General features: G+C 41.3%; 3 protein-coding genes and 1 long non-coding RNA gene across 6 annotated transcripts; 2 read left to right on the top strand and 2 right to left on the bottom strand.

Moving 5' to 3' along the window:
• Positions 1-317: 317 nt before the first annotated feature.
• Positions 318-8823, bottom strand: med20 (mediator complex subunit 20). Of its 2 annotated transcripts, XM_078946852.1 has the most exons (5): positions 5040-8823; positions 4842-4894; positions 1593-1738; positions 792-1045; positions 318-721 (listed from the first exon to the last, which is right to left on the bottom strand). In XM_078946852.1, exons 1-5 carry the CDS (start codon positions 5223-5225, stop codon positions 500-502), a joined length of 861 nt encoding a protein of 286 aa, XP_078802978.1. In that variant the 5' UTR covers positions 5226-8823; the 3' UTR covers positions 318-499. The 2 variants fall into 2 exon arrangements, with proteins under 2 accessions (XP_078802978.1, XP_004068507.1); XM_004068459.4 differs by lacking the exons at positions 4842-4894; positions 5040-8823 and adding an exon at positions 1911-2068.
• Positions 2097-15001, top strand: bysl (bystin-like). Its single transcript, XM_004068458.5, has 7 exons — positions 2097-2495; positions 3124-3280; positions 3378-3516; positions 10958-11091; positions 11174-11334; positions 14186-14288; positions 14403-15001. The coding sequence occupies exons 1-7, from the start codon at positions 2231-2233 to the stop codon at positions 14755-14757; spliced, it is 1314 nt and encodes a 437-aa protein (XP_004068506.1). The 5' UTR covers positions 2097-2230; the 3' UTR covers positions 14758-15001.
• Positions 11243-18217, bottom strand: LOC144992099 (uncharacterized). The gene is made up of 4 exons (XR_013655898.1): positions 18080-18217; positions 16949-17021; positions 11536-11593; positions 11243-11380 (listed from the first exon to the last, which is right to left on the bottom strand). It is a non-coding gene; the product is annotated as an uncharacterized LOC144992099 (long non-coding RNA).
• Positions 17076-23836, top strand: ccnd3 (cyclin D3). 2 transcript variants are annotated; one of them, XM_011474619.4, is made up of 5 exons: positions 17110-17943; positions 18014-18229; positions 22171-22333; positions 22835-22968; positions 23184-23836. In XM_011474619.4, exons 1-5 carry the CDS (start codon positions 17722-17724, stop codon positions 23397-23399), a joined length of 951 nt encoding a protein of 316 aa, XP_011472921.2. In that variant the 5' UTR covers positions 17110-17721; the 3' UTR covers positions 23400-23836. The 2 variants fall into 2 exon arrangements, with proteins under 2 accessions (XP_078802977.1, XP_011472921.2); XM_078946851.1 differs by lacking the exons at positions 22835-22968; positions 23184-23836 and adding an exon at positions 22557-22819 and having other exon boundaries at positions 17076-17943.
• The last annotated feature ends 5 nt before the right edge of the window (positions 23837-23841 follow it).

Below are 23841 nucleotides of genomic sequence, written 5' to 3'. Positions count from 1 at the left end.
ACTTTTCCAGATATTCCAGGATTTTTGCCTCCATAGAAATCCATGGGGAATCCTTGGTGCAGAAGCTCGCTGGTTTGATCCCTCTGGCATTTTTCACACACGTATCTATTTGTTATTGTGCTGTTTTCACTTTATTGTTGTTCAACTTTGATCATTTCTTTCCTTTTTTGTGCCAATTCTTACCCTTTAAAGGTTCATTTTCATTCAACAATATAGCATTCAACCCTGAATTTTCTTCTGGAAATGCGGCTCCTTCTAGTTCACCTAACATTTTCTGAACTAAAAAATGCATCAGCTACATTAAAAAAAGGCTCTGGTTTCTTACCTCCACCTGATTTCTTTATTGCAAAGACATTCAACTAAGTTCCTAAAATAAATGTTCCAGAAGTTGGTTTTCAAAAGTTTCAGAAAAACATAATCAAGCATTTGATACAACCCCCCCCCCCCCCCCCCCCCCAAAAGAAAATAAAATACAAAAAGGCCAGTTTGCTTTCCTGACCTAACGTACATTACTCCCTGGGATCTGCAGTTTACGAAGTTTGTTGAACAACTCCAAGTACTGCGTCATGGTGTCAACACAGTCCGCTGCTGCAAAAAGCCCTTCGGGTTTAGCAGCAAACACAGATGGAAGTTCGGGAACGCTGGTGCCAAGAAAAGACTGCATGAACTCCTTCATGAGGTTCCAGCAGTCCCCAGGAACCACACAGGGGCAGTACTCCACCTGCAGTAAAACACACAGGGCACATCATGTCCACCCGTCCCGCTGAAAGGGACAAACTGCATTTCCATACCTCCACTGAAATGCCTCTGGCGCTGGAGCTCATCGTCACAGTGCCCACCTTTATCAAAAAGTCACAGTATCGGTAGCGGGAGCCTCGACTCTCCACCTTGTGTCCCTTGGCGTTCTGGAAATGACTTTTTAACTTGGACATGAGGACGTCAAAGTTAGCATCAGCTACTAAGTAGGGTCCTCCTTCGAATAGGGCCATGCAGCTCAGAGGGGTTTCAGAGTTATGCATCACGTATAAGAGCTTGGAGGGCTGACCTGTGACAGACGGGAAACACTGGATGATGCATTCAACTCAATAATACATAAACTCCACATCCATGATTCAAATAAAGGCACATCTGTTATTGATGTAAAAAAGGTTTTTAAAGTCTAAAACCTTAAACAATATTTGGTTTTATAGTAAGGCTTTGAGATGGTTTCTACCATAAAAGGCCAGAGCCATTAAAGTGCAGCTGAAGGGGTGATCTGTCGTCACACTCCAGTAGAACTAATAGGACCCTTATCTAATTTGTAAAATATTCTCAAGATAATTTGACAAACACACATAAGATAAAGTGGCTATGTATGCTTAATTGTGTCCCATATTTACTGCAGATGTGTCTGAAGGAAGAATTAGCAAAAGCCCTGAATGTTCTTGTTAAAAATGCTACCAATTAAATGCAAGGGCACAAACGGAGCTCATATGCCAATCACCTTTTTTTAATTGCTTTTTAAAGGTCTAAGCAACCACAACTAATTACCACATGAATAAATAACTACTAATATGTTTCCCGCGTGATGCTTGAAAAAGTAGCGAGCTTACCGACAACGTTTCCCGTGGCGTGGTATGTCTCACAATCCACGCAGAAGCTGCCTTGTTTCACAGAACCGAGCTGCTCCAGCTTTTTTTGCAGGACGTCCACGGTCTGCTGCACACTCTTGCCCTCCGCTATGGGCACCTGACAAACACTGAAAGACAAAACACCCGACTGAGCAGCGACAACCCAACGCATCCATGAAGGGGAGGAGCACGCTTTCCCCAAAAGAACAAACATTTGAAATAGACAGGTCCTATAAACATAGCGAAACCAAACTATGTTGAAATAATAATTACACTTTAATGAGCCAAAATATTCCTTACCAAGTTACTCCCATTTTTGTTTTGCCTCCTTCGCAACTACTTCCGGTTAAACAAATTGACTTCCGGTAAAGGAAAAAATAAAATAAAAATACAAGTGAACATAGACGAATTGAGTTAAACTGATTAACTCAGTTAATAAACATAGGTTCTTTCATATATAATGTTTCGAAACATTTTTAATGAAACCGGATGTGACGTAATGTATTTCCGCTGCCTCTGTCGCGCATGCCGTTTGTCCGCACGTGCTAAACAGCTGGGTGTTTACACACTAAAAAGGCATAGACAGGCTTTAGCTTGTAAATTTTTTTGGAGCTGTAGCGATGCCGAAAGTGAAGAAATCTAAAGGTGGAGGAGAAAAGAGCTCTGGATCCGTGGCGCTGGCTGACCAGATCCTGCAGACGGACACGGTCCGAGCCCGCAACCGGGTTAAGAGCAGAGACCAGCGGCCAGAAAGCGACGACACCTACGTAGACGAGCGGCTGTCGCGGAAAATCCTACAGCAAGCCCGAATTCAGCAAGAGGAGCTTCAGACCGAATATGGGCTGGTACCGGAGAAGAAGAAGGCGACACCGGTCACTGTTCTTGGTAATGTTGGATCAGAACCAGGACATCCGCTTCAGTTTAGAAAATGATCAAACAGAAGCCGTTGATTAAGGTTTCTAAAGGTTCTCTCTTGTTCTAGTTTTTCTTACCGAAGAAAACGATGACCAACTTTAGTAAAGTTGCATCACAGATTCATCACAATTCAGACCCATCTACCCTTAACAAAGACAAGTACACTTGAAGTTTACTTAAGGATACTTGAGTAATAAGTGTGTAGTAGTGTACAAGTATAGACCATGTACGTGTAGTGTAGGACATATAGTAACTGAATACTTTTTCAGACTTTTATTGGAAAATTTTAAATGTATATAAAAAGAAAATTCTAGTTTACTGCTTTACTTTTAGTATAGACAGTATACTTGTAGTTTACTTAAATAGACTACTTTTTGCTAAGGGATGCACTAATGCTATGACTTAAAAATAAAGTTAACTGTTCACTAATGATGGTTTTAGTAAACACTCCAAATTAAAATACTTTCAGTAAATAAATACTTAAAAATAGAAGTAATAATGTTTTCATTTACTCGTTTCTGTAGTTAGTTGGGTGATTCCATACATCTAGATCTGCATCTTTTCATTATGTGAGTTCTAAACACTCCTGTAACTGTAGGTCCTGAATCTGGGGATGCAGACTCGGATGAAGAGTGGCCCGCACTGGGAGAAGCAGTTTCTGGGGCGGCAGAAACCGAATGTGATGCTGAAATTATTGTAGACCCAGAAGACGAAAAGGCCATTGAGATGTTCATGAATAAAAACCCACCAATGAGGCAAGAAACATGGCAGTTCTGACTAACCAACAACAACAAACAGAAACCACCAGGCCAGTTTCTTCTGTCCCTACTAACATGTTTCTCTTTCTCGTAGGAGGACCCTGGCAGACATAATCATGGAGAAAATCACTGAGAAGCAGACCGAAGTGGGGACGGTGATGTCGGAGGTGTCAGGGCGCCCCATGCCTCAGCTGGACCCCAGAATTACAGAGGTTTATAGAGGTGTGGGAAAGGTGAGCTTTCTTATATTATTGAAGACATAAGCCGCGGTTACATGCGCAAAATATCTGGATCGGATTAAAATCCAACCGTGTACATGGGATCAGAAAACCTTTTTCCGATTAGAACAAACGTTCACATGGGTCACACTTTCGGTTGGAATAAATCATTTGAGCATGAGCAGTAGTGTTGAAAATACCGAAAGAGGAAATGGGTCCCACAGTAAACAAACCGAGCTGCCACATACATTCATGCAGCAGCTCGGTAATATACAAGACGATCTTCTAAACGTGCTTTTATCAATGTTATGAATATTATGAAGCGCCTGTTCGCTCATCATTTTAATTTTAATCCGTGTGGTCAGTGCTTTTTTTTGTGGAAGAACCCTGGAGAGGCTAACACACGCGCTAACAACATTAGCCTTTTTTGATGAACACAAACACTCCCCTCAAACACAAAGTTATGAATCCGGCTGCTCTGCTCAGAGACACAGTTCGCTCCGTCCACCGGCACCCGAGCCCGGACCACGCAGGGTCCAGACGTCACGGGGCACGAAGCGCTCCCCCTCGCAGCCCCCTCGTGAGGGGTGTAAGAGAGGGGAGAGGTGAAGAGCCAGCAGGGCGAGAGCAGAGCGGCGGTTCTCACCGGTCCTCCGCAGAGCAGCCGGTTGGTCCTGTTTGCGCTCCAAAGCTTTCTCTGGAGCGATACACCGTCTATGCGTGACGTTAAACCAGAGCAGTAGTGACACGATCGGAATGAACTGTTTACATGTAACACGATTGGATCAACAATCGGCATAACCCACCTATCTCGATCGGAAAGACATTTTGATCCAAACGAGTCTGATCAGGGCAGAGTATTCTGAACGGTGTGTTTACATGACACATTTTCCTTCCGATTCAGGTGTTCTTTCCAATTACTTTTGCCCATGTAAACACAGCTACTATAACACGGTGTTGTACAGTCTGATGGCTGTGGGGAGGAATGACCTGCGGTAGCGCTCCTTCTTACACTGAGGGTGCAACAGTCTGATGCTGAAGGAGCTGGTCAGCGCTTCTACAGTTTGGTGCAGGGGGTGGGAGGGGTTATCCATGATGGATGTTAGCTTAGCTTAACAAACACAGCCCACAATGGCACTGTCCTCTGAGAACTTCTGCAGGTGACAGTGGTGGGAGTTGTAGGTGAAGTCCGATGTGTACAGGGTGAACAGGTGTGGGGAGAGCACAGTCCCTTGAGGTGCCCCCGTGCTGCAGACCACCACATCAGACACACAGCCTCACAAACTGTGGTCTGTTTGTGAGGTAGTTGATGGTCCAAGCAACCAGATGTTGGTCCACACCTGCAACCTCCAGCTTCCTCCTCAGCAGTGATGGCTGGATGGTGTTGAAAGCACTGGAGAAATCAAAAAAACATGACTCTCACAGGGCTCCCAGGGGACTCCAGGTGAGAGGGTTAGGTGCTGCAGGTAGATGATGGCGTCATCCACCCCAATGCCTGGTCGATATGCAAACTGCAGCGGGTCCAGTGCTGAGCTCACCTGAGTGCAGAGATGGCTGAGGATGATCCTCTCCATAGTCTTCATCAGGTGGGAGGTTAAGGCAACAGGTCTGAAGTGGTTCGGTTCCGTAGGACGAGGTACTTTTGGAGCCGGAACCAGGCAGGAAGTCCTCCAGAGGACTGGTACCTTCTCCAGTCTGAGGCTCATATTAAATATGAACAACATTTTCTGATTTCCACATCAAAATAGTTTTCAGTATAAGAAAAAAATGGAATGAATGTGCCTTAACCAATAATGTTCTAAAAGTATGATTAGGGAAATAAAGTGCTGCTTATTTTCAATATAACTTAACATAGCTTCTCTAGAACTTTTAAACGGTTCAGGAGCCTGAATTGTGCTTCAAAAAAAAGGGGAAAAAACAAAACAAAACAACATTTCTTTCCAGAAACAGCAAAGTGTGATGATGAGGCAGCGTGACAGGATGAAGGAAAGTTGCTTTAATGTAGCGAAGATGCTTTGTTTCCATGACAGTCTGCTCTGCAGCGCCATTTTCTCACACGCGGTAAACACGGATTTCACCGCTCATTGCCTCGACGTTGTACACATGACTCGGATCCATCAGGTTGCTGAACTCGAATCTATTGCGTGGAGGTTCTGCAGAACTTTGACCCTCTTTGTCAATAGCATTTTGGCTAATGCTTCGTGCATTAGCCGCGGCGCAACTGCAGTGCTTCACTCGTTCGTATCTGAGGCCGCCTGGTAAAAAGCACAGCAATCCGCTTCTTTATATGTTACTGGCTGCAATGTGGCACAGTGTGTCTGCTGCTCTTTGACGCTGTGGTCGCAAGGTGCCTGTTGTGGCGGCAACCCCCAAATCCGGTGGTAAGGGATGCTGTAGAACTGAGCCAAAAAAATAAAATCTCAGATTTTTTCACACCAAATTCGATTTTGATTCTAATCTATTTCTTCTCCCCCCTTTAACTTTCTTTAACAAAAATGACAAATGACAGAATATTTTTCCAAAACCTTGATTTTAACATCTCCTTTGGAAATACGCTCCAACTCAAAGTTCTACTAAATGGGAGCTGTAAAAACATTTGTAGATCAACGCAGCAGATGTTTTGTGAGCTACTGTTGGCTTGAGCATCTCATAAAGAGAAACGCTTCTCGCTCTCTACAGAGTGTCTGTTTCAGGCGTTGAAACAAATTTGTCATACTCCCACTTTTGGCAGTTACAACCTTCAGACAGATTTTGCTGCTTCAAGTTTGAAGTCACAACTCCAGTGGTCACATTTAATTTTTTACTAGCCAAGTTGGCAGATAGATGGAAAAATCTACCGGTTGGGCACATTTTTACCGGACAAATTATTCCATTATTTTACAAAGAAAAACTACAGTTTCTATTTAAACCAAATGTTATGTTGAATGCAAAGAGAGATAATGGCAGATCAAAAACAAATGTTTAAAGTGACTCAGATTTCTAATCAGTCTTTGCTCTCTCCTTTTGGCATTTTCACTCTGTCTATTAGGTGTTTTATTTTCTATCCCAAATGAGTTGTTTCTTTTCGTTAGCGCAGCTAAAAGCCCCCCCTGTACCCCCCCATAAGGAAAGGGGTGTCAAAATCTGCAGTAGGTTTCGTGGATTTGTCCCTCATGGTATCCTGTGGAGGGTGCTCTGGGAGTATGGGGTCCGGGGAGCCTTACCGAGGGCGGTCTGTACTCTGTATGGCAAGAGCAAGAGCTTGGTTTGCACAGCCGGCAGTAAGTCAGACCTGTTGGTGCATGTTGGACCCCAGCAGGGCTGCCCTTTATCACCGGTTCTGTTCATAGTTTTTATGGATAGAATTTCTAGGCGCAGCCAGAGGCCGGAGGGGGTCTGGTTTGGGGACCACAGCGTTTCCTCTCTGCTCTTTGAAGATGATTTTGTCCTGTTGGCTTCATCCAGCCGGGACCTCTGGCGTGCATTGGGGCGGTTTGGAGCCGAGTGTGAAGCGACTGGGATGAGGGTAAGCAATCTGAGGTCATGATTCTTGACCGGAGAAAGGTAGTTTGCCATCTCTGGGTGGGTAGAGTACTCCTGCCCCAGGTGTTCACGAGTGAGGGAAGATCGGAGAGAGAGCTGAGCCAAAAAGCAAAGGTCTCTGGTCGATCTTTGATCCAGTACTAACCTAGTACCGGATAAATAAATAGTCTTCTGCTCAACTGCTCAACATTTTTAGGTTATTATTTTGGAAAATTGATGATGTGAAATGTAGTGAGTACGTGTCTGAATTGCATTAAATTAAGAACACATGATAGTTCAGTATTTCAGGGGTTACGGAGTAGTGAGGGAATCCGGACACAGCAACTCCATCCAAGATTCTGTATTGGTTTGAAGTCCAGAGACAGACTAGAACACTCCAGAACCACAAAGTGTTTTCATCAGAGCCGGTCCTTTGTTTTCCTGGACGATGTGTTCTTGGTGGATGGTACAGATGTGTTTCATCCTCAATGCTCTCACTGATCTCACCATACATCGCTCTGTTCATGTTGTCCCTGGTGTCCTTTGACAGCTCTTTGTTCATATTGGAGAGGTTGCAGTTTAACTCTTTAAGGGTGCAGACATATGGAGTTATTTCAGTCTCAATAATCAGAAATTGCACACAACCTGTATCACAAATACACACGCTCTGATTCACAACTGTATTTTTACGCAAACATTCAACATTTCCAGTGGATTTGGAAGCAAGGCAACAGTTGTTGAATGCAGTTGGAATTGAATCCAGAGAACTGTCCCCTGGTGATGAGATTTCAATGAATGTTTCACTCAGCATAGTTTGCTAATACTTTATCCTTATTAGCTATGATACTAGCGACCTTTTAGCACTCAGACACCTTGGACTCTTCAGTCTGGATCATGAGAAGGTGGAGGAGAAAAATTCTCAGCTTCCAAAAAAAGTTCTGTGGAGAAACTGGCATCACTTTGTACCACTCTCCATATTAAAGATGCAGCGTGACTACATTACCTCAAAGTAAACCCCACAGGTCAATACCCCCACACACACCTTTGTTTTTTTTTTCATTCTTCAAATCAGGGCTGAGAGTGGAGTCAGCCTCCAACTGTCCTGTTGCGTTACCTCTAAAGTTAGAACAGAGTTACTAGACTGACTATAATGATAATGGATGATTTGATTTTGTTACTAACTAGAGGACTTTGCACCTTCGGACTTTAAAACTTTTCCGCCATGCTTGTGTGCCGTGCACCTTCAGTTCCGACATCAGTGTAAAAGCTGGAGAAAGTCAATGGGGCCATTGGATTGGCTGAAAGCCAGCACGCCTGCTTTGCTGATGAGTTTGATTGACAGATTCATCGGTGACATTAGTTGACCTGCTGCATGAAGGGAGTCTCAATATTCACCGTAGAATAATCTCTCACAAATGTGGGGAGATTCACAAATGAGAGCGGGTTTGTGAATCACATTCTAACATTTTCATGATCTGTGAATTCATATCACAAGTGTACCTAAAATGATGTTTGTGAAGGATCTATTGTGCATTTCTGAAAATTGTGTTTTTGTGAAACACAGCATGTACATTTGTGAGAAAACTTTTTGTGCATGTGTGAAACACAACGTGTGTGTTTGTGAAACACAGGGTGTGCATTTGTCAAACACAACGTGTGGATTTCCAAATTAATATTGCACGTTTGCGTAAAAGTACAGTTGTGAATCAGAGCGTGTGTATTTGTGTTACAGGTTGTGTGCAATTTCTGATTATTGAGACTGAATTAACTCCATACTGACAGGTGGTTTTTAATACTGATAACCAATAGAAAAAACAAAAAAAAAACCAGGTGGCATTTAATACAGGTGACGAGTGGAGAATAGAAGAACTACTTAACCCTTGTGCTATCTTAGATGACCCCCCCCCCTTCCATTGACGTGTTCTCCCTACCATGACAAAGGTGGATAAAGGTGGAAAGATTTCATGTAATCCATGGACACCAGTGAAGATCACAAATCATTGAAGAAAAAAGGTTCAGAGCACTGTCTAGTGGGTCTATATCAGTGTTTTTCAACCTTTTCTGAGCCACGGCACACTTTAACCTTAAAAAAAATCCCGCGGCACACCAGGATCCAAAAATTAAAAAAAAAAAACGGAGAAACTCAGTATGTATTGATCTACAGCCCCTCCACAATCTCGCATGCATTTTTGAGATAATTGTTGCAGAAAAAGCTGGAAACTGCAGCTGTTTTTTTTCTAAAAGTTGCAATAAAAGTTAAGTTAGAAGATTTAAAAACAGTTTGATGTGTGTTCGTTGGTTTCAAGACGTTTAACAACAGATCTCCTTGTGCGCTTTCACTCTCACAACCCAATGCATCATGGGAGATGTAGTGCAAAAAACGGCCGGCGGAGATCGCGTCTCTGAGCTTCATTGTTTTGTTCACTTGTTCCACGGTCTGATACCGGATTCTGTGGAAAGCTGCACCGATAAAGACGAGATTTAGCTGGTATTTTTGTTAGAACTGAGCGATTTTACGAGCTAAATCGGGACAAGGAAGTGAAGACTTTAACCACTTCTGATTGGTCAGACTGATGACATGTGATTAAGCCTTCAAGAATGATTGGTGGAGACAGGTAAAGGGGCGGGACTTTTCCTAAATACAGCCGGAGCTGCAGCTGAATCGCGGTACCATCATTCTTATCAAAATGTCTTTAATAAAATAAAATAAACGCAAAGAAAAAGTATTTTACGATCTTTTATATTCCTAACTACTCAGTGTTTTATCAGGGCCTATTTTGATGAACAGAGAGCTGAAATCCCGGAGATGGGAAATGTTTTTATATCAGTTAATGAGGGTGATTTCCCACGGCACACTTGACCATCTCCCACGGCACACTAGTGTGCCGCGGCACACTGGTTGAAAAACACTGGTCTAGATGACCCAACTCCCTACGTTAGAGTGCCTAGGATAGCACAAGGGTTACAGTAGAAGTAACAGTCTGGACTGAATTCTTGCTTGTTTTTTGGAGCTAAACGCCTTTTTTGTGCACCAAGAAAATTCTTTAAAAATCCGCCAATGAATTTTTTTCTTTCGTCACATCGGTCTCACCTAAAACAGCGCTTTTTTAAATTATATCGATTGTTTTTGTACAACCCAAAAATTTCGCAAGGACAACTCATTGTGCGCTGGGACACTGGCCCTTTAAGCCAATGCATCATGGGAGGTGTGGTGTGAAAAGTGCCGAAAACTTGCAGAAAGACTCGCGTCTCTGAGCTTCATTGTATTGTCCACTTGTTTCACGGTCTGACACCGGACTCTGTGGAAAGCTACACCGCTAAAGACGAGCTCTAGCTGGTATTTTTGTTAGAACTGAGCGACTTTATCAGCAGAATTAAGAACAAGGAAGTGAAGACTTTAAGCACTTCTGATTGGTCAGACTGATGACATGTGATTAAGCCTTCAAGAATGATTGGTGGAGACAGTTAAAGGGACGGGACTTTTCCACAAACTGTCATAGCTGCAGGTAAATCGCGGTAACGTCATTCTTATCAAAATGTCTTTAATAGAATTAAATAAACACAAAGAAATAGTAATTTTAAGATCGTTCATATTCCTAACTCCTCAGTGTTTTATCAGGGCCTGTTTGGATGAACACAGAGCTGAAATCCTGGAGATGGGAAATGTTTTTAGATCAGTGAATGATTAATGAGGGCAATTTCCCACGGCACACTTGACCATCTCCCACGGCACACTAGTGTGCCGCGGACACTGGTTGAAAAACACTGATTTAGAGTATAGGTGATCCCCCTTAAATGTATTTTTTGATGACGTTTCATATATGTCCATACATTTTAGTCATTTAAACTGATCAAGGGGGGATCTCGTTGAAAAACTTGAACACATAAATATTCAATATCTTATTTTCTGCATTGTTTGAGGAGTTCTGATTTCTTTGTTTGTTTCTTGGTTCAGGTTCTGTCCAAATATCGCAGCGGTAAACTGCCAAAGGCTTTTAAGATCATTCCTGCGCTGGCAAACTGGGAGCAGGTCCTGTATTTGACTGAGCCTGAGAGCTGGAGTGCAGCTGCCATGTACCAAGCAACCAGGTGATTTTATAAACAAGGACCGCAGATGGACCCGTCAGATGTTCAACATTCATAAACAGCATTTTAAATGTTTCTGTCGCAGAATTTTCTCTTCAAATCTCAAGGAACGAATGGCTCAGCGATTTTACAACCTGGTGCTGCTGCCGCGGGTCAGGGATGACATTGCAGAGTACAAGCGGCTGAACTTCCATCTCTACAGCGCTCTGAAGAAGGCCCTCTTCAAACCGGGAGCATGGTTTAAAGGTACCGCTGCTTCAGATGTGGAGGGAGAACGTTGGTTTTTTAATGTCTGCAAACAATTTTGATCTTTGAGTTTGGTGACAAATGGAATATTAAAAAATACAAGCTGATATCACTTCAGAGACCCAAGATTTTAAAAAACATACCGTTAAGCAGCTGTCAAAGTTCTATATTGGCAGTTTTTTTAGTGTCTTTTTGACTCACCTGAGTTGGAGTATAAAAAGATCTTTGCTCTTCTTTTCTTTAAAGAGAAGTCAGTAATCTGCAGAGTTGAGAGGAACAGTCAGGTTTTCCAATCCCTGCGGCTTTAGCCATTGATGAAAGAAGTCAGTGATTTAATTCCCTTTTAATTGATTTAACCTGATAACCCACTGAGATTAAGATCTCTTTTGCAAGGGCAACCTGGCCAAATGGTCAGGAGCACACCTCATCATCAACAAAACTAGCACCAAGAAAACATGTCAAAGCAAAAACAAATTTGGAAATAAATGCAAGGATTTAGCAGCTTTTTGCAAATCATGGAATCTATTTTCATTGGAATGTGTCACAGATTAAATGACTGTAGTATGTATACTTGATTGTAAAAAAAAAAATATGATCAAAGATTACTAAATGTCTGCAGGCCAGATGACTTTGTTGGTTCTGGGAGGATAATAATTCATATGTACTAAACTGAGTCAAATAGTTTCAATACCTACAACTTTATTATATAAAGATATTCTATCCCTTAATGCTGTTGCTGTTCATGTTTAAAAAGGGTTTCAGTTTAAGAAGACCATTGTTCCAAACCAAACTATGACCTACTTTAAAACATAACATCCCCTCCAAGTGTCACCACTAGGTGGCAGTGCTTCTCTCCAGTGCAGCAACATCATCTTTTGTCTTTAATACCTAAGCTTCCATAACCATTGATACAAGTATTATCCTCTCAAGATGAGTAATGATAATTAAAGCTTTAATCATAATATAAAACAGAACTGTATTTATATTTATTAGCAGTAGCAGATACTTCCTACTGAGCTAAACTATCTCTGACCTCAGAGTCACACATTACCTGGACAGGTGCGTGTGTGGGGGGGCAAACTACTAAAACATTATAAAGTTACATTTACAATAGAGAAAAATGAAATTAAATGAGTGCAAACGAAACACAGATAAGTTTAATAAGCGACTATTGAAGGCCCGTATTTGTGACGTATCTGGACGTCTTTTTTCTAATGTCTTGGTGCAAAAAGGGAGAGGATCTTATGGAGATTAAACTGGTATTCTATCCATTTGCTTCCACTTATTAGTTTTCTGCTGTAGACTATGTTGAACAATTTTTTAGGGTTGTGGAGCAATTTTTTTTTATCATACATTCATACCTGATAAGGGTAACAAAACTAATAATATTTTATGCTAAAAAGTTTTTTTTTTTTATCCTTTGTGCTGTCTGGTGGGGTCCAGATGACCCCACTCCCAACATTAACGTGCCTTGGAGGCACGTAGTTTGTCTCTTGGAGGCAGTGCTCTGAACCTTTTTTCTTCAATGATTTGTGATCTTCACTGGTGTCCATGGATTACATGAAATCTTTCACCTTTATCCACCTTTGTCATGGTAGGGAGAACACGTCAATGTAAGGGTGGGGGTCATCTGGACCCCACAAGATAGCACATGGGCTAAATGTTTATTATTTAGAATTAGAAATGGTTCTTTTTGGAGGCTTTTAGCCACATCATTAATGCTACTTGTGTAATTGACGAAATGTTTGGTCTAAGTCACACGTGTCAAACTCAAGGCCCGCGGGGCAAAATTCTATGTGGCCTGCGAGAGCATAAAGGTTTTTAATTTCTTAAAATAAAAATTGGTGTGTATTTATTCATATCTAGGGGGAATCGGACTTGAAATATCAGATTGGGCAACTATACATTAGGACTTAAACACTGTCCATATAACCTAACCTGACAGAATCAAATGTAAAAGGATTTATGCTAAAGTAAGAAGAAAACATATGTTTCTATGCAACTGTAATTGTCACTTTAAAAAGTTATAATAAATAAACAAATGAGTAATCTAACATTAAGGAGTAGTTACATTTATTTTTCTTTACATTAAGTTACATGTATAAGTTATATCTGGCCCTTTGAGGACAACCACTATGCTGATGTGGCCCTCAATGTAAATGAGTTTGACCCCCCTGGTCTAAGTGAACACCTAAAACTTTCAATCTTCTCTACATTGCGTGATGTATATATATTAAGAACACCTTTCAAGTTGTTAGCTTTAGTAAACAACATTCAAGCTGTTTTTAGATGGGTAAGCAGAAAGATTTGTCACCGTTTTAGAAACCGTTTAAAGTGTTTCCATAATGTAGGCCAGCTCGTTCCTGGTCCTCGGGATCTACCACCCTGACTGTTTCCCAGATCTCCAAGCTCTCCTGGGTCCTGATTAGCTCAGTCAGATATCTCCACATAATGATTGAATGAACACACCTGTTCCATCCAGGTGATCAGCAGGAAGGATTGCAGGAAGAGCTGGAAAACAGGCAGGGTGGTAGATCTCCAGGACCAGGAATGAGCTGGCCGGCCCTAATGTATGTAAAAGACTGCATCGTCTGCATACAAGCTGAACGTTTGTCCTAAACAAAACTGCATTTAAGCATTTTACAAGAGTCTGAATGAAATGAACAATAAAACCTATCATGCAAATGTCTATAAAGCTGCCCACAAGCTAACAGTTGTCCAAAATGTAACATGTTAGACGAATTCAATAATTCATATAGAACCCGTTTATTTTTTATTTTTATGGAAATTTACCCTGTGGAGCATTTACTCCCTATGGTCTTCACCTGGTTTATTTTTTATTGTTAAACAGGTATACTGATTCCTCTGTGTGAATCTGGGACATGCACTCTCAGAGAAGCCATCATCATTGGCAGCATTCTCACAAAGTGTTCGATCCCTGTGCTGCATTCCAGGTGAGGCCTCTGCACCCTGATGTCCAGATGTTATTGTTTGATAAAACCAGCTTTGTAATACTTTCTACTGTGGCAAGCCCAACATTACATAAGAGGTTTGATTTTGCCTTTCAGCGCTGCAATGCTGAAGTTGGCAGAGATGGAGTATAACGGCGCCAACAGCATTTTCCTGCGTCTGCTGCTCGACAAGAAGTACGCCCTGCCTTTCCGTGTCCTGGATGCCTTGGTGGCCCACTTCCTGTCTTTCCGTAGTGAAAAACGTGTTCTTCCTGTGCTGTGGCATCAGAGTCTGCTCACCCTGGCACAGCGCTACAAGGCTGACCTGGCCTCTGAACAGAAAACGGCTCTGCTGGAGCTACTCAAGCTTCAAACACACCCTCCCATTTCTGCAGAAATTCGTAGGGAGTTACAAAACTCAGAGTCCAGGGACATTGAAATTGGGCTTCCTGTTACTGTAGAAATGCACTGATTCATGCTAGGAAAGTTGATCATTCTTCTCACATTTCTTTATGATTATAGATCTTCCAGTAAATCAAACTTCTTGTTGTAACACGGAGAGGGTTTCAAAACTCTGTGCCTCCCTAGAGAACGCCAGGAACAATATGAACCGGTTTGTGCCCATAACTGTCCTTACATCAGTTTAAGAGTTTGGTAAAATTTTTGTTTCTTTAAGGAAACTATTTGGAATAAAAATAAAAACCTAATTTGTAAAAGTTGATTTATTTCTTTACATCTTACATCATTCAGGGACACTAATTGAGGAGAAAACTGCTGATTAGCTGGAAACGAATCTACATTAATACTAAGGCTGTGTCTGAATTCCCACCCTAACCCCCAACTACTAAAAAATTATATAGTGCGGCACTATGTAGTGCCCTGAATTTTAAAGTAATTCGACACCATGCTGACTACTTTTTTATTTTTAAATAGCGAATATGAAATCATCGATTTCACAAAGTTAAAATCTTCTTAAAATTAGTGTTTTGCGATGATCATTTATGAGTCCACTGTCTTCAGAAGATAACGAAAACGTTGATTGTTTATTAAAAAACATACAATTTAATACATTTTTTTGGCAAAAATTGTTCCGACGCAATGCATTGTGGTCTATATTCGTTGATCTAGTGAGCATCGATGCACACTGGAATTTTGCAGAGACCTCTTGGAAATTTCTAGGGCACTGGATTTTGGAAATGTAGATTCGGGCAGCACTACAAAATGGCGAATGCATTATTTAGTGCACTATGTATTGGGTAGAGAAGGAATTCGGACACACAATGATAGAACATGTAAAGGATCTAACAAGGACCTAAATTACTTGGGTAATAGAGCCAAAGTGTTGAATTGATTGCACGTTGCTGTAACAGGATTCTAACCTCATGACGACAGATCATGAAATTTAGTTGTTTGCATGTTGCAGTAAAATGAACATGTTTTTAAACAGCAACTCTCATCAGGTAGTATTGTACAAAACCAGAGGAGATTCGATGACCGCTCTGGCCCAGAATTTAGCAACCATCTGCCAAACAAATGTCCCAACAGTTTCTCTGATTTTAATGGTAACACCTGATGGGAACCCATCAGGTTCTCAAGGCCGATTAAAGATTTACGTCGAAATAAATGTCCAAATACTAAGTTTGCTGAAACTGTTTGAGGAAGATCTTTCACCAGCACTGTCACTGCCAAAATACTCAATTTGATTCTGACTCACATGCTGACGATATGATTAAATTTCATGAGATTAAACTGTTTTTTTTTTAAACTTTACCAAAACTAATTTTGAATACTTGTGGCCCGAACTGTGAGAAGAGCAGATGGAGAAAAATGTTAGTTATTTCATGAAAAATAATTTTCCCCCTGCTAAATGTTTCAAAACAGATATGTAACTCCTATTAATGTTAAAAAAAAAACTAACAGAAAAGTGTGTTTTTTTTGCTCCCCATAATACAAGAAATAGCCTGAAAGGAATAGAGAGCCATCAATTTGATGAATTGATTAGATCAATACAATGTCCTTTTTTTTTTTTAAATTTGATTATATTTTTATGCAAAGCACTTTGAGTGACCTGAGTTTTAAAAGTGCTATATAAATAAACCTTGATTTGATTTAAAGTATTTTTGTTCAACCCTGTTTTTCACAAAGGCATGATAAGAGGATTTTTGGTCCTGAGCGCAAAACCAACAACCAGTTTTGGCCTGAAAGGTGACTGTAGGTAGCCCTGCAAGTCCAAAATCCATGTCTGGAATCATAAAAATCCCAAATGAAACAAGAAAACCCCAAAAAAGCTGTTCCTGGAAACCAAGTTCATGTAGAAACATGTAAAATGTTATTACAGTTTGGTGAAATAACTGGATCCACAGGCTGAATTTGTGAGTACCTTTAGCAAATACTAGTCTACAAGTATCCTTAGTCTAAAAGTTAACTTTTTATACACTATCTATATATTGTCAACTTAAAATGTTCACATATTCAGTTATTATACTTCCTGAACTATGCATACATGGTGTAGTATACTTGCTACTAGCGGTGTAGTGATGAATCGATTTCTATTCCTATGATCCAACCGATCTGTCTTGTTGAGGCAAGTTGTTAATCGAGTTGATATACAGCCTACCATTAATCAATTTTGGATTGAGATATGGTAGGTTAATTTACTTTACCGTATCGACCAAGTGCCATCACAGCAGACCACAGGTGTGATGACAGATGACAAAAATCATCAAGCCATCATTCCTGTCCAATGAGAGGAAACACTTTGAATTTAGCAAAGACAAGTGACCATCCAGTATGCTAGAAAGTTCCAATATTGTTCCCTTTGGATTACTTGGATGTGGAAAAACAACAGTGGGCTGAACTTTAGGAAACTAAAATGTGCACGGATTTGACATTCATTCTTGTTTACTTTTTTGTACACATATTTAATTTACACTTGATTCTCTCAAAGAAATCTGGAAAACTTCAACTACATGGAAGTTTTGGTTAAGGACGTCCTGGATCCATTTTATGTCAGTAAATTGGATAAAATCAGTTCAAAATGAACCGAAATCGAATTGCCAACTACAAAATAGGATATGAATCAAACTTGTTAAAATGAATCATTACACCCCTACTTGCTATATTTATAGCCAGCTCAAGGAAACTTAATTTAAAAAAATTCAAGCTTGCGATTTTTATGAAGGGCACCGAAAAATTGCACAAAGGGTGAAATTTAAATAATTCAAAACATTTTACAATTTAAAGCTAAAGAGTATTCTTTTTTCTTTTTCGCCTTTTTATTCATCAGAAATTACTTTTAAAAAGTAGTTTTTTTATATCCAGGTGTTTAAGCGTTTTTTTTAAATTTTTTTGTACTTTTGCGCCATTTTTGGACCCAGACTAGCTAATGCTGCTAGCTCACTAAGCTAGCTGTTGCGCAGTTGGGGGGTTTTCGGCGATGATGGAGGGTTTCGTTCCGGGTTTAGATGCAGAAAATACTCCAAAAATGCGGACTGTGGTGGTAATTCGGGCGGGGACCGACCCAACCGTCACCGGAGACCTCCGAGTCCTCCTCAACCTTCGAGCCCTGGAAGGGGCGAGCCCGGACTCCCGCTGCGCTTCCGAGCAAAGAGATATCCAGCCCTACATGAGGAGGATCCTCACCGTGTGGATGTTTAAGGTTGGAAACTTAGAGAATTGTTCAGGAGAAAGTCACTGCTCCTCACGTCCCCGCACGCGCTGTCTGGCAGGTGTGTGAGGAGCAGCTCTGTGAGCAGGAGGTGTTCCCCCTGGCGGTACATTATCTGGACTCCTACCTCAAACGTTTCTGCATAGAGAAGTCCAGCCTGCAGCTCCTGGGAACAGTCTGCATGTTTGTGGCCTCCAAAATGAGAGAGACGGTCCCCCTCACAGCCAGCAAGCTCGCCATCTACACTGATAACTCCATCTCCACTGCAGACATCCTGGTAAAGCTCCACCTGCGGCAGAGGTCATGACCTTAGACCTTCAGCAAAAACTACAACAGAGTGATGTTTCCAACAGTTCTTCAGCATCTTCTCCAATAATGTCAAATACATTTTGATTAGCATATGTCAGCTTTATTACTATAGTCTATAGCAGAGGTCCCCAACCTTCATTGCGCCACAGACCGGTTTGATGTCTGGCAAAATTCTCACAGACCAGTTTGTTATATGTGGCGGACACACGCTGCAGCAACGCTCTAATAAAGGCAGAGACACGTGATAAGATGTACCCTGCACTTTTATTTTGACACACTAAAACATTGAACATCGCACAGGTGTCTTCATCCTCTCGCCTTCCCACACTCATGGTGCTAAAAAGAAGTAAACACAACAGGAAGAAATAACTAAGGGTGAAACAACACAACTCCCAGATGAAAGGACCCGTAGGCAAAAACAAACACCCGTGCTCAACCCTATTTTGACCAAAGCAGGCAAAGGGGATTGATTTCATTCCCTGTGATGCCAGCTCCGACAGTAACCCCTGCAGCCTGCGGAACTCCGACCGCAGACCAAACATGCACGTGACCGATACTACAGTACAACAAAATAATATGACTTGCATGTGGTATTTTCTAAACATAACAATAAACACGAATTATGACATAAGCAACGTCCTCTCTGCCCGCAACACTCCCTGGTCGCTATTATTAGAAACATTTAAACATACTTTCAAAATAAGTGCATGGAAAATCCAACTCACCACGATGCTGAATGGTTCTAGGGAATCTCCCGTTGGGATAAATCCGTATTTTAAGTAGGACTTCTGATACTGTCTATTAAATGTAGCTTTATTTTTTTGCAAGTGAAAGGCTCCTCTTCTGTCTTCTGGCTGGGCCTTTTCCACTTGGCAAAGAAACTTTCCAAGGCATTTGTTTTTTAGTCATTTTGCTAGTTCCTGGGTTTTATTTTAGCGGTATCCTCTCACATGACCGAGACGAGCGAATTGGCCTGCATCAAAAGGTAACATAGACGGATGTAACAGAGAATCTGGCATTTTTTCAAAATCAAACATCTTTCAGATTTCGAAATAAATAAAACTGAAGTCATGTAAGTTCTTTTATTTTTTCTGTGCGGCCTGGTACCAAATGACCCACGGACCGGTACCGGCCCGCGGCCCGGGGGTTTGGGACCACTGGTCTATAGTTCACAGACTGAGACACATTTGAAGCATGCAAACAATACAACAAACAAGACTTTGAAAAAAGGGGAAAGGCATAAAATCACTTAAGGCACTGCACCAAAAATGAACGACCTTGAGAGTATTTCGGGCAGGCAACTCGAGCAGTGCGTTTACCTGGTTACTCCTCCCTGATGGTGGTTCCGTCTAATTAACTCACCTGTTCAGCGTCCTACTTATTTCCAGGTGTGCGGTCCAATCCCTCTTCTCCATTTCCGCGAGCTCTGCGATCATCACCCCACCCTCCTCCCCGGCTTCCACCTGTGAGGTCTGTTAGGGGTAGTTTAATACCCAAAGTTTTATGTATCTGAACGGAGTCTTATGCCAAACCAAAAGAAATATGGATATAAATCTTCTTTACTGCATGAGTTGTCTGACTGAAACGTCACGTAAATCTAATGAACTTCTTAAAGTCCCACTCCGATCCTCTTTGGATCCGTTTTAAAACGCGTTCCCAGTGGTCTTCTAACAATGACTGTTCCGTTTTAGCTGAAATCTTAAAACTTGTGTTGTTTTCTAGGCTTCTGCACTGCAGCATTAGTTCCTTAGAAATGTCTGTTGGTGCGAGGAACCCCCCCCCCCATCTATATGTACTACTATTAGCACCTCACAACTTCAAGCTAACAGTAGCACAAATAAGAAAACGGTGACAGGCATTGGAACCATCCAGCTGTACAGTTTTGAATGGAGCAGGGAGCTTGAGGCCCACCAATTGTAAATCCTACAGAGCTCATGGCTTACCTAGTGTGTTTTCTACATGACCAATCTGACCTGTATTAAACTGCATTTTGTTTAGATTAGATTAGAGTAGATTAGATAGACTTTATTAATCCCACAAGAGGGAAATTCTTTTTGTCTGCGGCATCCAAAAACAGCAAAGGTGACATTCAAAGAAGTAAAGTGACCAGTAAAGTAAAGTGACCAGTAAAGTAAAGTGACTAGTAAAGTAAAGTGACTAGTAAAGTAAAGTGATTAGTAAAGTGACCAGTATTTTTCAGGATTAAGAGTTCAAACGTTATAAATGAACAGAATGACATCTGCAACCTGCACGACAAGGTAAAATTAAAATTAGACAAAGTAAATAGATAAGTAAAAGTACACACAAAAACAACCGTTGTAAGAACAAAAAAATTACTGAAAATAAAAACTGCAACAATAAGTCAATAGATGATTGTATGAAAAACACCCGTTGGTCCATAGTGTGTTTCTTCAGCACGGTGTTGTACAGTCTGATGGTTGTGGGGAGGAATGACCTGCGGTAGCACTCCGCCACCTGTAATGTCCAGCCCAGGACAGACCTGACCTTCTTAACCAGCTTGTAAAGCCTCCTCATGTCTCTGTCTGTACTGCCCCCCACCCAGTATACAACTCCATAAAGGACCACTGAGGCCACCACAGTGTCATAAAGATCAACTAATCATGATTTCAATCAACTAATCATGATTCCAATGTTCAGGTTGTCAGAATGTTGGTATTTGACAACTGCCCCCATAAAATGTCCAAAGTTTTTATTTGGGATTTAGGACGAAAAAGACCGGCTTGACCAAAAAAAAATAATCTTTATTTTGAAGAAGTTTAGGTATTTTGTGGTTAAAAAGTGTTTGAATAAAAAAACAAAGTGCTCCCTGAAGTGCCACGAAGTAGACATTTATCGATGGCAGATGTTCTGTGACTTTGTTTTAGTGTCCTTTCTGACCTTGTACTGTCCATAACACTACTTTACTGATCCTAAAGGAGATGTTCCAGTTAGTTTTTGTTTGTTAGTCTACTCCTCTCATTGTTGCAGGTACTAACCTAAATGTCCTGCAGATGTCCTGGCATTTTTTGTTTTCGTCTATTTGTTGTCCTGACACCGGAGAGTTTTTTTTCTGCTGAAGATTTCTTCCTAAAATGGGGATGTTTCCTCTTCTCTGTCACTTTTTCTTGACGATACAGGGAATCAAAACAATTAGGCCAATCAGAGTTTTTTGGCTTTATTGGAATTATCTGGATTGAATTGGTTTATAACAATCATAATTAATAAAACTCAATCAACTAGCATGCTTTTCTAAACTTGGAAGATTTTTCTTTTGCATTTACTAAAACATAAAACATCCTAATTTGATAGCTATGTTGATAAAGGTAATTGTGCCTTTCCGCCAGTAGGGGGCTGGTCTGGTCCATGCTTGTGAAACATGTGGATCCGTCTTGGCTTCTTCATTGTGGTTGCTTTTCATATTTGATTAGAGGGTGGTTGGTGGCTGAAACTATTGCAAAAGTCTGCAGTAACCTGTTAGACCAATATTGTTTTTGGAAAAAGGGAAGCGAGCTGTCCTCATAATCCTAACCTCAACCTTTGGAAGTTTCAGTATATTTGCATATGTAAACAAGTAGAGACGCAGCTGGACATGTTCACTTCCCACCAGGACTAATAGCACCCAGATGAATTTGGAGTCTAGACCCTAAAACAAGCAGCTGTGGACAGTTAGCAGGCAGTTTGGTCCCCTCTCAAAATGGCAGTGTGAACATAAACTGCCCCAAATGGTTTTTGTTGACTGCTGGATCATCTTATTGTGAGAGTTTTGGAATTCCACTTATCTGTATTATTATTTGTGTTCCCACACAGACCTTCCTAATAAGGTTCAGCTCCTTCACAGATACTGCAGCGTGGGGGTTGAATTCCTGCTTCTGTGGCTGGATTATCTGAAGAGGAATGTGTGTGTTGCAGCAGTGGGAGGTGATGGTGGTGTCCAGGTTAGGGTGGTGTCTGGCCTCCGTGGTTCCTTCGGACTTTTTGGAGCCAATTCTTCAAGCTCTCCCCTTTGTTCACCCCCTCAACATTCAGAACATGCGCAGACATGTTCACTCCTACATTGCCCTGGCAGCCATGGGTAAGTTGAAGACAAATCTCCATTTATTGCAGGAAAAAGTGTTGAATGATGTCTGTATCTATGGATGATCATTGAATTTAACAGTGAAATTAGATGACTTTCTAAGCAAATGAGGTGTTGGCTCACAGCGGCCGTCACTGTGATGTGTCAGCAGTTCATTTTGGAGACAGAGAGCTTAGTTTGTGTAATCCTCCATTGTTTTCTGTGAAAAAACCCCTGTTAGGCGATTCATCGGGCTCATTTCACACGAATCTCTGTGATGATGCCAGCAGCAACAGGTCACCACCACAACGTCAGTGCTCTTATCACATTGCAGCCAAAAACTCAAGACAGATCTTTGCCCAAAGAGTTTGAACAAAGCCTTGAAATGAGGATCAAGTGTCCCTTTTCCTGCTAGAAACAATGAGGATATCAGATTTTCCGTTTTTGGGAAATGCTGCTTCTCCTCTTTCCTTTTCCTTCACTAGATGTTTATTGTGAAGAAGGGTTTTGTTTCCTTAGACTGCAGGTTCTCGGCCTTCTTGCCCTCCACTCTTGCGTGCGCTTGTGTCACCGCCGCTGTGCAAACATTGGCAGCCGGCAACTCTCCAGATTCTGTGATGAAGCTTTTGTCCGACCTGTTGGCGGCAGATTTGGTGAGTTTAATGTTTGACTAACATTTTCAGTTATCGCTGTGACTTTGGCCTCTCAACATTGACACGTCAGTTTTTAGGGCCTTCTCTTATGTCTTTCATTTATTTGATCGGTCTCAGAATTAACAGTAACTTTAAAAATGCATGCTTTTTTTTCTCTCACGTTGAAGCAGTTGTCCATGTCTCTGCTGATGGATTCTGTTGTTTGCTCTGAACAGAGCTCGGTTATGGGCTGCCATAAACTGCTGGCCAGCGTGTTGGACGTCAGCCTGCCTCCGTGTTTCCAGGGTGGTGTTGGCAGGTCAAACACAAACAGTTCAGGGTTCAGGTGCATCTCTGCTGATGCCAAGGACACCAACTGCCCCTCATTAGAGAACCTAACCCAGAGGGTTGAAGGAAATGAAATGTCTGAAGGCGGGAAACCCAAAAAATGATCTTTATTAAATGTGATGATGATGAACTTTCTTTTTATTTATTTTTTTAAATCTGTAGTGTTGCTGCAAGATTGATTTTTTTTTCTCGTACCAAGTTTGGTTGTAATCATTAACTTCTGTAAACTACACTGACCTGTTTGCAATTTGCTCCATTTTCAGTTCAACTATATCTTCTGGTAGTTTACTCCATTACTATTGGTACTGATGACAAACCAATCCTGGTAAACAACAAGTTTATGTATGACACACACATTAGGAAGCCATTGATTTTTCGTTTTTGTCTTTATTGGTTTGCTCATCTTAGTCCCAACTGTTAAAGACAAGCCAGTAACAGTGACAAACAGGCGCCGAACTGAACCAACTTCTGTCAGGAGTTTAAGATTGTAAAGGATTGGTGCCATGCCAAATACATGAAACATTAAATGACTTCAACGATATGTAC

Source organism: Oryzias latipes, chromosome 5, assembly GCF_053564925.1.
Source record: "Oryzias latipes strain Hd-rR chromosome 5, Olatipes_Hd-rR_3.1".
In the NCBI taxonomy this organism is placed as follows: Eukaryota; Metazoa; Chordata; class Actinopteri; order Beloniformes; family Adrianichthyidae; genus Oryzias; species Oryzias latipes.
The sequence above is the reverse complement of the archived record's forward strand: the minus strand, read 5'-3'. Positions and strand labels throughout refer to the sequence as shown.

Bases quoted from the DNA above. Each gene is read 5' to 3' on its own strand.
- bysl (XM_004068458.5), top strand. From the start codon at position 2,231: ATGCCGAAAGTGAAGAAATCTAAAGGTGGAGGAGAAAAGAGCTCTGGA. The intron at 3,517-10,957 runs GTGAGCTTTCTT...TTCTTGGTTCAG, and splicing joins TTTATAGAGGTGTGGGAAAG to GTTCTGTCCAAATATCGCAG. The intron at 11,092-11,173 runs GTGATTTTATAA...TTTCTGTCGCAG, and splicing joins GCCATGTACCAAGCAACCAG to AATTTTCTCTTCAAATCTCA.
- med20 (XM_078946852.1), bottom strand. From the start codon at position 5,225: ATGTTGTTCATATTTAATATGAGCCTCAGACTGGAGAAGGTACCAGTC. The intron at 1,739-4,841 runs GTGTGGACCAAC...TTTGTCTTTCAG, and splicing joins GAGGAAGCTGGAGGTTGCAG to TGTTTGTCAGGTGCCCATAG. The intron at 722-791 runs GTATGGAAATGC...GTTTTACTGCAG, and splicing joins CCAGAGGCATTTCAGTGGAG to GTGGAGTACTGCCCCTGTGT.
- ccnd3 (XM_011474619.4), top strand. From the start codon at position 17,722: ATGATGGAGGGTTTCGTTCCGGGTTTAGATGCAGAAAATACTCCAAAA. The intron at 22,334-22,834 runs GTAAGTTGAAGA...TTGTTTCCTTAG, and splicing joins CATTGCCCTGGCAGCCATGG to ACTGCAGGTTCTCGGCCTTC. The intron at 22,969-23,183 runs GTGAGTTTAATG...TGCTCTGAACAG, and splicing joins ACCTGTTGGCGGCAGATTTG to AGCTCGGTTATGGGCTGCCA.